At 35.6% G+C, this 14,272-nt stretch overlaps 1 protein-coding gene across 2 annotated transcripts in view; it reads right to left on the minus strand.

Moving 5' to 3' along the window:
- Window positions 1-582: 582 nt before the first annotated feature.
- The window catches only part of TAPT1 (transmembrane anterior posterior transformation 1), a 49,724-nt gene continuing 36,034 nt past the window's right edge, over window positions 583-14,272 (minus strand). For both annotated transcript variants that reach the window (XM_040065154.2, XM_040065153.2), the window contains 6 exons: window positions 13,372-13,481; window positions 11,682-11,741; window positions 10,232-10,300; window positions 8,939-9,015; window positions 5,347-5,507; window positions 583-2,709 (listed from right to left, as the gene is read on the minus strand). In XM_040065154.2, coding sequence (XP_039921088.1) covers window positions 2,480-2,709; window positions 5,347-5,507; window positions 8,939-9,015; window positions 10,232-10,300; window positions 11,682-11,741; window positions 13,372-13,481 — 707 coding nt within the window. In that variant the 3' untranslated portion in view covers window positions 583-2,479. The remainder of the gene's footprint in view (window positions 2,710-5,346; window positions 5,508-8,938; window positions 9,016-10,231; window positions 10,301-11,681; window positions 11,742-13,371; window positions 13,482-14,272) is intronic.

A 14,272-nucleotide genomic window follows, 5' to 3' on the forward strand; every position in this document is an offset into this window, starting at 1 on the left:
CGAGTACACCTTTGCGTTACAGTGAGCCCAGGGCAATGAAGTCACACCTCCACAGCAGGCAGGGATATACCAGCCATACCCCAAAGCCCAGCTGGACTGCTTTAGATCCTGACACCACAATTCAAGTGCCAGAACAAAGCCTCAGGAGAATTCAGACCAGGACTCAAGCCCCAGTGCTGTGAGCCATTACCCTTCCACTGGCCACCACTGTGTGCTCAGCAAGGGCTTTGCCTGTGCTGATGCTGAATTCACACTTGGCTTCGCTGTGTAGGTGTAAATCCAATTGTAGTAACTGACTACAGAAATTACAGCTCCCCTGAGACACAGAATTTTTTCATTCACACGGTGTGTGCCCTTAAAAACCAAATTAATAATAGGATGGCATCAGTATTTTCTTTCTACAAGTGGCAACAACCAACTGCTACAGAAATAGATCTGAAGCCATTGATAACCCAGTTCTTACACTCATTCGCGTCCCACATTTGCAAGAATCCTACTTTATGGAAATTGGAATTTAATATATTAAATACTTTGTAAGATCACCAACTCTTGAATACTAAAAAAGAAATGTCAACGCTGTAATTTTCCTTTTTTAAACAAATATTACAAAATTGAATTTTATTGAGTTTCACACAAGATGCACTTATAAAATTGATACAGAATGTCATTCAACAGAAAAAAATGAAAGCAATTTTAAGCTTTCTTTAGCAACTGCTAAATAATTATAAAATAAGATACACCAAATTGACAAATAATTTTAATTTCAATGTGTGAACATCTCCAATTAGTATAAAATACATCAAAAATTAAAGATTTTCAATTTTTTCCACAGCACAAGTCCTCTTCTTTTTACTTTCATCCCTGAACATAACCACAGATTTTGGCCATTACTCCCACTACTCTTATGGGAGAGGAGAGGCTGAAAGACTGCAGCAAGGAGTTCCCACCAGAGCAGACAACCCTAAACTGTACAGCAGAGTTCTCTCAATATCAAGTCTGCTCAGACACGTAACTCTGTCCAACTGCCTCCACCTGCTATATTTCTGTAGTCCTGCAAGTTTCAGGGATTAGCAGATACATTTAACTTTCACATGTTCATACAGCAAATAAACTTCAGCTTTCCCATTCTGACAAATTATGAAATTAGCAAAGAGCAAATTGTCTTCATTTGTTCAGCACTGAAGTACTTTTATGATACCTTCCCTTGGAAAGTAAAATTGGTGCTTACTTGAATGTCTGAAAGGCATTTTGGAAGCTAATGATGTGTTTTTACAACATATGAAGAATTTATCATTAACTAGGGGTCTCTTCTGATAAAACTCTCCAGCCTATGTTTTGAGCTCAGATTTAATCCATTCTTGGTCTGAGGATTCCAAAACTTCTTTTTTCAACCCTCCCAACTTCGCATCTCACACCAGAAAATTAAGATGCATTGTAATGCTTAAATGCTCTTTATAGATCCAGTCCATCTACTTGACTACAACCAAACAATTGCATTAAATGGATAATTATGATTTGATTGTCAGTGTGAGCTTTTATAGGCATGTTCTCAGGCAAGTTAATACACAGATGTAATTCTTCTAAGAGTTAAATGCAAAATGCAATGTGTTCTTTACTGCTGTGTTAATGTCATACATACAGTTCCAACAAAACACTTGTTTGCTGCAATTAATGTTGCCGTTCCTTAACATTAGAAGTGCCCCTTCATTATTTTTTCCTACAGCAAAAAAAATCCTCAGCTTTTAAAAAAATTTCTAAATTATTTGCCTTGCAGGACACACAACACATGAAATGAATATGCTTCATATTTGCCCAGTTAAGCAGAACCTTCATTACTGTGATCTTTCCTTGGTGTTCAGCATTCAGATAAAATACTAAGCAGTAAGTCTTTCACTTAAAGGCAAAATTTTATTCTGATTACAAGATTTTCAAGATACATCTTGAAAAGATTTTTCTGTTGACAAGAATAACTATCTTGACTTACTGTTTTATGTACCAATGCTTTATGTGTTTGCTGATATAAGCACAAGTTTTGAATTCTGCTCGCAGATGTTTAATAAAAGACGGTAACTGGATAGGCAAGCTTCCGGTCAAGTCGCCATACATTTCCAGGAACATCCTTACACTGGAGGAACCTTCATGAAAAATAGTGTTCTGGAAGCATGGTTTCATAATGCAGAACAGGGTTATGCTTTTTTCCAGTCTGTTTTCCAGAAAAGTGATACTGCAGCTCTGCCACCTGGCTAGACACTCACGATCCACCACATTTTCCAAGAGGCAAGTTAGAGATCACTTACTTGACCTGACCAGATACCAAGCCAAGTTACTTGTAGAAAGAAATTAACAATTTTTTTGCCATTAATAATTTAAGTTTTTAAATAAATATTTATGTGCCTTTTGGCAATTGTCCATTCCGGTAGCATCTGCTGTCCCAACAGCTCAGTATCCTTAGCACATTGATTTAAAAAAAAATAAATTCTTAGTCAATTCTGTTTCCACAAATAGTAAACCTGTCTATCTCCAACAAGTCTTTCTTTGCAGACCTGTGTTTTAATTCTGAACTGTCCTGGCTTATATCTTTTTCTTCTCCATCAGGAGTTGTCAGAAATTGATCAGAATTGCTTGTTACAAGTAAAGATGGCATACTCTCCTTCTGATGCATTGGTTGATTGGTAACTGATGTAGAACCGTTTTCATCTGTGGAAATTCCTGTTGAAACAGAAGACAATTACAAAGATAATAATGTATTTAATGCAGGCATATTGACAATGTGCAACATCCAGATTCATCCAAAGGTATCATGAAAAAGTGTGCTGCATCAAGTCAGCAGAAGCAACAGAAAAATTCTTTCTGGAAGTCATTACCTCTTCCGAGCTTTACTGTAAGATATTTCCTTTTCTGATTTAGAAAATATATAGAAAATAAAGACAGAAAAAACAAATTCTACAGAAGTTTAAATAATCAGCAAGAGTATAAGCAGGAGAAGTTCGGACATACATGCTTATTTCTGTTGGCTTAAGCAAAAAGATTTCTGACAGTCCTTGTGTGAATCACACAAATGCTTGCTACTGAAATGAACAAAAGGAATTTCTGTGGCAGGAACTAGATGTGCCTAATCCTCTACATGAGTACAATAAACCTGCCTTCTCCAGGGATAGCTAATAAATGACTCATGCACTGCTATGCACTTTAATAGCACTGGCTCCTAAAGGAGCGCTATTAAAGATGTCTATTTTTATTCCTGTCTCTTACTTTAGTGGAACTGAACACTGGCTTCATTAACCTAGGATACTGGTAAGTAATATCCATGTATTTTTTCCATATTTTGTTAAAATGTTTAAAGAATTAAAATGCACAAGCAAATTACAAGGAGAAAAAAAAAAAAGATAAGAAAAAAAAAATCTCCTCCTCAGTAAAGATTGAGTTATTGTTTCTAAAGGAATCTGAAAAAGTCTGACTGCTGTGGAGAGTACTGCAGACCAACCCAAGGAAATGTTATCTGTCAGAATGGCAGCACTATCCAAATTACTACAAAAAACTTATTTCTGCAGAGTGTCTATCCACAGTACACCATCTACTACCTGGAGGTACATGGGTTACCCTCTACAATCCTATGCAAATTAAAGGTAGTAAACTTGCATTGAGAAAGGAGACACGTAATTTTAACTCTAATACTTGGTTACAAACATAAGCATTTTCTAACCCAGCAGCTTCCAGATGTATCTGGTCAGCCTATAAATGATTACCAGTAATCAGAGCTTTCATCCTTCAAGAGCAAGTTTAAGAATTTTATTATCCAAAATTTTAACTGTTTTTGTGGACAAAGTAGAAACTCTTAAAAATTAACTGACTTAAACTATAAGCTGGCAGAAAGGAGACCAGATGAATTAATTCCCTTACCCTCATCCTAACAAGAGATGGGTTGAGATGTATTGTAAAAACCTGGTAAGTGGGGCACAGAGATTAACTAACACTGCACAGCCCAGCAGTAATAATGCAAAAGCCAGGGGAAGGTAAAATCATTCTTTCATGTTACCAAGATTTCTAGTAAATAAAGAGGTGTTAAAAATATAAAATCCTCAAAAAACTGTAAAATTGAGCTTTTCCCATCACCAATGGAAGCTAAGAATACTCTGAATAAAATCCACAAAAGCTTTTTGGTTGCTACTTTTTGCTCAAAATCTTTCCATTGGAGAAAATGAGCATCCCCTCTACTTCAGCTCAAAACAGTCTCCAGGATTAATATACTGTAAGTTAAAGGCTCAATATAAGTAAGTACAACTTACTAAGTCTCATATCCAAATGTAGTAATAGGATGTTTATCATCATTATAATCCTCTAATGAAATACAAATTTGAATGCAAATATGAATTCAGAACACTTCATACCACATTCTTCCATCAAGAAAGTAAAGCAGCTGTATGAAATTCAAAGTAAACATTTGCACAAAGTTTCTGCCTGATGTGATTTGACACATGAGATACAGAGGTTTATGCCAAACACGGACAGATTCTTAACTCTCCCCTTGCTGGCGAGACACTCTGACGACTAATGAGCACCTTGCATTTCAAGCTGTTCAAGTTGTTGGCAAGCCATGGAGTGAACACAATAAAAGCCCCACTGTAAAGTTCTCTAAGGCTCTCATTGAGCTTTTCCCACAGGAAGATGCAATCCAATTCAGTTGATGGGAACAATGAAGGTTTCTGTTTCCTTCTATAATGTGTGACACAAATACAATAATGCCATATTCCCATTATAAATGAGAACCTGTAAGAGGAAATTGTGCTGCAAAGACTGGAAATGGGGTATAGACACACTGAAATTCCTATCTGGATTTCATAAAGCTTTTCATTATGTGTTCATGATAACTACAAGTAATTATACCTATGTGTAAACCTACCATGTTTTACTTTGATTTCCATGAGAAATACAGATCGCTTCCCTACTAAACTTAACCACTGTCACAGATGATGTGTAAATATTCACTTACTTGTGCAGTGACATGGCAGAGGGGGTTGGAATAGATACTCTTCAAATGTTCCTTCCAACTCAACCCAAACCATTCTATGATTAAGATTTTAACCATAGAATCTATGATTGCTTCTATCACCTCTTCATATCACAGAGATCTTATCAGAGATATGAGAATTTATCACCAAAAGAAGATTCATGAGCTAAAAGCAATAAATTCTGTTGTATTTATAGAATTGTGTTCACAGTGGTGCTCTGGCACAATTACGGTCCAGCAACAGGGTTTGTACAGCAAACATTGTCATGCATCTGGTTTAATATCAAATTTAGTCTAAAAAATTGTCACTGAAAACAAACCAAGGCAGTTAACCTTACCTTGGGTAGATTTAAATGTGCCTTGCTGTTTGCCAGCTGGCTTCCCTGGGGTGGCAGTCAGGACAGGATTGAATAATTTCTCCTCCATTTTTGCTTCCTTTACATATTGACATGATTTCCCCAGCAATACAATGCTGTTAAGGACTTTGAGAGAGATTAACCTGAAAAAAAATTAGTTTACATATTTGCATATTATTCATATTGCAATTATTCATATGAAAATAATTGCATATGGTAAGTGCGGTCTTAGAAGGATTAGCTAACAAATAAAATCCTTTAAATATCAAGATCAAAAGGTAATTTCCTTTTCCTAACAATTTGTTTCAGATTCAATGCTTTTCTTTTTCCTCCAGAAAGCATATAGAGGAAAGCATAAAATTTTATTATTTAACTAAAGGAGTACAAGGACAGTTAGCAGCCATTTAAGACATCAAATATTTAAACACAGAATTAAAAAGTGCCCTCAATACAGCAGGTCCAAAATAAATGCACCCAAATTAAGTGTGCCCAGCCAATAGTAGATTTGGAACCACAGGACAGCAAATACAGAACCACAGAATCATTAAAGCAGCACTGCCAAGTCCAACATCTAGCTTTTACAAACTACAGGCTAATCATATTTAGTCCTTTTTCACATCACAGAAGATACTCCATAAAACTCAACAAATCTAAAGAGGCTGCACTGCATTACCATTGGAGCTCAGTCCAGATGACAGCACGTTCTTTTCCTACTATGACTAAATTGCAGCACAAACTTCAGGAAATCACTGAATCCCTTTCAGATCTCCTCGTCTGAAGAAAAGGAAGGCTTCATCTACCATCAAGTGCTCTTTTACCATTCAACTAAGTTTTGCAAAATCTAATTTTCATTACTAGCAACACAACTCATAGAGCAATGTCCATTCCAGGGAGCGAAGGCTCACTGCAGAATGACAAGGAGAGAGTGATCTGTTCTCTGCAGGATGAATGAAATATTCTCTATGCAAATCAAGCTATGTAACAAGAGTGAACCAAATGCAGACTCCAAATTCATTCTCCACTCCCTGAAAAGTCTGTTTATCATGTACATCGTTAACAGACTAAAAAGACAACTTGCAATGAACATTCACAGATCTATGGAGCAGGTCTAACTGCTTAATCATTAAGTGACCCAAGCATGCTCCAGCAGCAGCTCCCCTATCCCTCTGTGTAAACAAACAGGAAAAGCAAACTACACTACACTTTTAAAGGAAAAAGTAAGTTTTGTTTATTCAATTTCAATAGAGAAATGGAAGAATGAGCAGAGCACATCACTTTCAGTACTCAGAAGAAAATGACATTTTAGTATCCAAGCAACCACAAAAGAGATATTTTATACAGGCTGAAAGCTGTGTTTCTCTTCAATTTTATTACATTATTGGGACAGATTTTATTTCAGAGAGTTGAGAAGCTCTCCTTCGTTTTTAATACTTTAGAGGTATTTTTCTTATGCTTCTTATGTAACATGTTTTTGTTCTGAGAGAGTAAGTTTCTACAGCATAGTTTGACTCTGATTTAATGAGATCAGAAGTGTAAAAGGCCATAAATCACCACTTCCCTGTATCAGTTCCAGCTTCTCATGGAAAACTATGCAAGAAATGTCCAGCAATTCTCCTTTATTCTTTTCTGCCAGCCTACCCCAGGCTCAAATTTCTAACAACGATGTAAGTTTGCAGTTGTTCAAAAGTCTAGAAAAAGAAAACTCAAGGGTTTTGTTGGCAAGAATCTTTTAAATTAAATTAAAGTTTAACTAGAGTTGTTAATAAACAACACAAAGTTAATTCATCCATAGTATAGGCTCAATTCTTTGCTCAGTTGCAAAAACTGCTTCCGATTTTATCATGTCATTTCCCATGTATCTATGCTATTACGTTTGTAGTCTATTAAAATTCTCACATCTGATGAAAAGCTGAAATTTATGTTCAGAATAAAAATTACTTGAAAGATGCAGGAGGTGAGCTATCTCCAAGTCTGAGATCACAGCAAAAGTAAATATTTGTTCTCACTTTTCAACAAGGACAAAAACAGACCAAAATGGATTTATTTTTGTGACCGATGTCTTTCAAGAGCGGCATTAAACACTCCATGTTAATCACGTTACTTCTTTCTGCCCTCCATTCTCCAAGCAACAGGGACAGTGAAAAATCCTGGGCTGCAGCAGTGGAATGGCACAGGTAGGAAAATATGACATATATTGGGAAAAGGGAAAAAACCACAGAGCAGGATGAAAGTGCTGACCTTGGTATACCACAGCTTGAATGTGATGATCAGGGCATAGAGCTTTGAATTATACAAAGCTGGCTTAAGGGAGAACATGGGCACAGCAAGTAGTATACTGGGAAAAAAAAATCTAAGTATAGTGCAGAGGAATGTGGCTAAAATTTTAGTGTTCGGCCTATGTGCAATATCTCAACGTCTCAGTTATCTGACACTAAACAGATGTGTCCCTACACTGATATAGACAAAACACATCTGATCAAGCTCTATTTTTTGCAGATCAGGGTCAGATTAGAGATAATAGTCTACCTATCAATAAAGAATGTGTGGTAATCCTGTTCTTTTCACAAGCTATTATAGAACAGTAGTCTCCTCTCTTCCAGCATGGTCTCCTCTCTTCCTGGTGAACCACTGCCTCAGTCTTAGAAGTCTTATGCTTCTCAAGCCTTGCTGCCTTCACTTAAAACACAACTTGGTAGGACACTGGAAGAAGTACTCCCACAATACCGCAGGCAGGTTCTTCTGTCAGAAACTTAATTGCTTATGATCAATTAAATTAAATCACTTAATTGCTTATGATCAATTTTGAGAGACAACAAACAATTACAGTGCAGTATAAAGCTTTCCTAGAAAAGTGGCCATTCACAGATAGCACACAGCAAGTGTCTCAAGACAGACAAACTAAATTGCATGTAAAGTACAGTTATGCAGCCTCAGAAGTACCTATCAACTGGTGAGAAGTTAAAGGGAAGACATGTATAAACTGAGCTGGCAGTGAAGGGTTGCTGAAGGGATACTTGCACATCATTGGCTATGGAAAATGAATTGCCATAGAACATAATATTTCTTAACTAAGATTACTTACAGACCCCACCCTTCCCAGGAAAGGTGAGCCTTGCCTGTATTTTTTTTTTTAACAGCAGTTTCCTAAACCAAAGTAAACCTTGCATTTAACTACCTAAGAAAAATTCATGATCTGCTCAGAGCACTTGAACTGCTTATTTTTGTTGGCTTATTGAATCTTTTGCTCTTTTTACAGAAAACTTCATTCCTTGGAATTCAATTTCCCTTTTTACACAGAAGTATGGCGCCTGTCTCTCAGATTCTCTGTCTTTTATACTGAGTTATTTCCATTACTGAAGTTACTTATTGAGGGTTATAATCCCCCAATGTAGTCACAGTACTTAGGGACAAATCTGCACTCTCAGTTTCAGATTATGAGCATACAGGTTTTACATTTATAGTCTACTGAATATAAACTGTGTTTATCCTTACATCCAGAAATATCAATAGAAACTGCTTTCACATATATAATCAAATAATGGTGAATACTTTTCAATTGTGTGGATTTACTTACCCACAGTAGAACAGCACAACACAAACATAAGCTAAGACTCCTTGTACTTTTATTGAGCTTGTTACGACTCTGATGAGCTGTTTTAAGAATAAAGTTAAAATTTAGCACACAGTTACTAATAGAATATCATAACAGATATTTCTTATTTGGTTAATTCAAGGAAAAGTAGAAACATTTAACAGAAATTTAGTCTAATGTTCCCCTTGGCAATACTAACTACTCCAGATTTTGGGTTGAATAAGTATTATATTAGCACTTAGTTGCAACTTTGCCAAAACCAGAGTCTGACAATGTTTCCCTAACACTGACTTTCAAGTAAAATAAGAAGTGGAAAAAGCCTCCGAAACTCAAGGGCTAGAAGGAGAGTTAAATTTTGAGGAAAATGTCAAGAGATGAAATGGAAAACAGAATCAGTGTTACACACTATGCTAACCCTATGATTACAAAACTGCTTTGTGGACAAGGCATATGACTCCCAAGTTTGACTAACAAATGGATCCTGAAATTTCAGTTTTATTTCAGTAGTTTAAAGAAGTCCTGTGAATAGTATTTTTCAACATCTCTATGGAAGAACATTACGTTTAAGTTAATTCATATTGCTATTCTTCCAGAAACATTGTAAATTAGCATATTTGCTGACAATGCATGCACAGATCCCCAGCATTATGATAACTACTGCTTGTCTACATATGGGTAAGGGGAAAGTCAGAGCTGCTATTTGGAGAAAACATTCTGCAATAGTTAATTCAGGACAGCATGTGGACACAGTTCCCTTAATGAAGTCATTCATTCTATAGCAACATGTACGTGTAACAAAGTCAACTATTTCAGAGCAATGTACTCAACAACAGCTCAGATCAGTGCCCCATATAAAAGAATATTGAGTCATTAAGCGTGCCATTACAGGGACAGCCACAAGGACTCCTATGAAAAACCTAAATAAACTGCTGCACTACTGCTAACCTTCTGGCAACCAGCTGCTATGACTATTCCAAATGAATGAATAGGATAACTGCCAAAAGGAATATATCTTTAGTAAACACAGATGTAGTTCAATTTCACTGGTACAATTCAAGTTCTTACCAATTCTACAAAATTAATATATATTCGATTTTCTATGAAAGGCTGAGAAACAACAATGCATTTGTGATGCCACAAGTAGTATGTGATATAGGTTATACTAAGTGTTAACTCAACCTTTGAGCATCATTTCAGTTACTACAGATGATAATTTCATCCTCAACACAATCAGCCAGCTATTGACAGAAAACTGATAGGAATGATACAACTTACTAAAACAGCAAGTGGAAGAGGAATGAAACCCATTCTTCTGGAAACTGAATCACTATAATCTGTATATGCCTAGGAAAAGAAGAGGAAGAATTATGAACTACTTATGCAAAGGAATGAACTTATTTTAGCTTGGCACACCCTCCAGATAAGAACAAAGCTCTGTTAACAAACACTATAGTGATATAAAGTGTACCTATTCACATTTTGGAATTCAGAGATAGCTGCACTCTCAGACAAAAATGTAATACTACCATGACTAGTAAGATTAGCTTCAATGCTCAAAATCAAGAGCAACTGGAGTATAATACAAATCTCTAAATCGAGAGCAATTAAGACACTGAATCCAAAGGCGCTATGATATTCCATCTGTACAGTATTACCAGCTTAGAGACCTCTCTGTATTAATTTGACTGATCCTCAAATACTCTACAGAAAAAACTGTTACAAGGATAAAAGAACAATTATCCACCACACTAGCAATTTTAAATCATTCTACAAATATCTATAATTAGCCTTAAGATGACTGTGTTAAAATTATTTTGAAAATGTTTTTACATTTGAAGTCAAAACACGAATACTTTGCATGACAGCTTGCCTGCAGTATTGAACATCAAACCAAAGTTAGTGCCTAAATGATGCTATTTTATTTCCCACAGAGGATCCTTAGGAACAGTACTGGAATTTTCAAAACTAATAATCTGGTGTTTTTATTATTAAGAAATTATTAACTATTTGTAGCTCATGGTGTCTAGCTTCTTTGTAAGACTTAACTACTGCATTCCTCACAACAGCCCAAGAAACAAGCCCAAGAAAACTACAGAAATCATAGTAAAAAAGTTCATCTAATAGTTAGAGCACACATCTAAAGCACTGATGAGTGAAATGCTAACAGGTGAAACCTAGCCAAGTCCTCATCCATGAAAGGTGTGCAGTAAACAGCTTTCCAAAAAATGGTACTAATTCAAAACAAGTGGTCTGTGTGTTCTATAAATACCCACGCCATGACAGTAGCCTGCATAGTACAAACATCTCTAAACATCTGTGTACTCTGTAAAGAAATAGAAATTCCTAATGAATACTGTGTTTTAACCCAACACAGCTAAAATACCATAAAAAGAACAGTAGTCTAAAATTACCTTAAGTTTACTGACTTCCCATGGATGTCAAAAATGTGAAGTTGTTACAACTGACCCCTTACTGTAAGTGTATTTGGAAGAGACTATTCAGCAGTATATTAAATAAAGCTCAAAGTGACCCGAACAACTAGATAAAATAATATAAATCATAAAGAAATATTTGTGTTATCTCTTATTAAAAACTCAGAGCAGAGTTTCAGTGCTGCAGGAGTGCAACAATACTGTATGTGTTTCTTTAAGTGTTTGTTCCAATAACCCCCCTCTAACAATTGTGTTAGTTAATACAGGAAAGTGCATTTTATTTTCAGGCTTACATTTTTCTGTCGACTGCTAACAAGGTCAAATGCAAGACTGGCTCTGTATTCACTGTAGACCTGGAAAAAATCCAGCATGTCAGATGTGTGATTAATTTATTGTCACACTTCATAAAAGCAACATAGACATTACTAAAATATTTCCATAAAATATTACAAAATTATGCATTTGCTGAAAGAGTCACAGCCAGTTTTTCTGAGGTCTAACTGTACTCTTCAAGAGATGAGCCTCTGTTTCTGCATAAAGTAATGTGTGTGTGTGTAAGAGAGATGAGCCTCTCTTTCTGCAATAAAGTACTGTATATGTGTATATATATATACACACGCACAATAAACAACACTATGGCTATGGCTTTAGGAATTGAATGAGACTTCATAAATTACTGAATTTCAGGATCATGAGAAACACAAAATAACAGAAATCACATTTAGTTTCTTCTCCCCGCAGTTCACAACTGTTTTTAAACTACAGGAAAGCTAGCCCTGGGATTAAATTAAACAAATGAGAGAGCTTTCTTATACACTAAGCAAATAATCCTATGAAAAAAAGCAAATTGCATCTGAAGATGAATTAAGTTTTTCCTTCTGTTTAAAACAGTTCAGCATATTAAGAAAGAAAAGCATCTATTTTAAGGATAAGTGGCAGGACAACTTGCTCTGCAGGTGTTAATAATTCTGGAAAAAGTCTGACCTAGCAACCATAAATCTTCAGCTCCATACATAAACCCCACAAAGTTTATTAAATAAACCTAGCAAAATTGCCAGTAACTACCCCCCATCCTCCAGCTGTTTCAGCACTCTGAAGCATGCTACATTTTTGGCTACCATGACTTCATTACTGCTCTATTCCACACTCTCCATATGGAAGTAGGGCATGCATAAATGCCTCTGGCATACAGGAGCTTATTAAGTTCATCTATTACACTTGTTTCTACACCCCACAATGTAGTTACTTTAGAGATGCTGAAAAAGAAAGCACTTCACAAGTTCTGATCTCCTTTCCTGAGAATTGGTTTTAATAGTCAAAATACACTAACTCTCATGTTCACAAGTTTAGAATTCACAGTGTGGAACACAAATGGTGCATGCATCACGCTGCAACACACGACTACCTCATCTACTGCTTTAAAAGAAGGACTGGATAATATATGCGGCCTAAAAAATTTCAGGAGTGGGAAACTAACATAACCTACTTCATATTAGTGCTCCAGGGACAGTGGGAAAAAATCTGATTTCAGATTCCACTTTTAACACACATGCAAGACCAGAATTAAAGCAGCCTAACAGGATCTGTTTTTCCAAAAGCCTGAATTTTAACCTACAATCCATTTTGTCAGGAAAGGCTATAAGCTCTGTCTAGACTGCAGAACAAATAGCCTTCTTTCAATTTAACTAATGATCACTTCACAAAATGATCTGCCAGTAATGTGAATTGTAGCTGTTAAACAACACTTGCAATAATTTATGCATCTGGAACTACTAATTTAGAAGCAGACGTGTTAGTTACTTAGAAGTATATTGTATCAGGAAATAAGCAAACTTTCCCAAGTGATATCGAACATACGAAAATAACAATTTTAATGTTTTCTGCACTGGAAACTTGTAGTATTAAAAAAAAAAAAAAAAAAAAAAAGGCAAAATTAAATACAATTTTAAATAGCACCCAGCTATTTTAAAACAGGATACCTACATCTGCCGTGATGTCATTGAATTTTGTTATAAAGGCATGTTTCACAATATCCACTGCAATTTCTGAAGCAACCACCATGCAAACATCTGGGAATAACACCCAAAGGTGATCTGCAGGTTGTGAAGAAACAAGTTAGGCCATTTAATTTAATGCCAGCATACAAAAATAATTATAGCCATTCTATTCAACAATGAAAAATCCTCATGAGTCTGAAGAATCTCTAAGTTTACAACCTCACTGAGCATGCAGTGTGCAAATTCTTGCTTATTCCACTGCAGTCCTCAAAACTTATCAGTACTGTACAATCACACCACAGTTAGGATCAGGCTCTAAACTCTTCACTTTGTGAAGAGTTCACTTCTTCTAGTAGGAAGACAGCCTTTGTAAGTACTAGATACTACATGTTCAGTATGTGTAAGACATAGACAAAGCATCTGCAGTTTTAGATACTTAATGTAAATTTAGGTAGACTGATGAGATTCAGGCAAAATATATCACAGATCAGGGGTCAAAATTACTAAAACAATGTTTTAACAAAATTACTATTTTACATAATATTTATTAAATATGTAATTAAAAGCCTAAGTATAATCAAAATTAGACTAAGAAATTATTTTTTAACATAATCTTTATCACATTTCAATCTCACTAGCCACTTTCTAGGGGTCCTTCATTCACAGTGTACTCCAAGGCTGGGAAGAAATTGTTCCAAACACTGCTTGAAAGATAACTATACATGTTTATAGCATAACAGTATATATTTCTAGCAGAAAGAACACACTCATTCTTAAAAGAATACCAGAAATAGAAAAACAAGAATCTAAAATATTTGACAAAATTAAGATTTGTTAATTAAATATGTTGATTACCCTTATCTTTCATATTGAGAGAAGAAGCAAGA

The sequence above is a fragment of the Hirundo rustica genome, chromosome 5 (assembly GCF_015227805.2).
Source record: "Hirundo rustica isolate bHirRus1 chromosome 5, bHirRus1.pri.v3, whole genome shotgun sequence".
NCBI classification, from domain to species: Eukaryota; Metazoa; Chordata; class Aves; order Passeriformes; family Hirundinidae; genus Hirundo; species Hirundo rustica.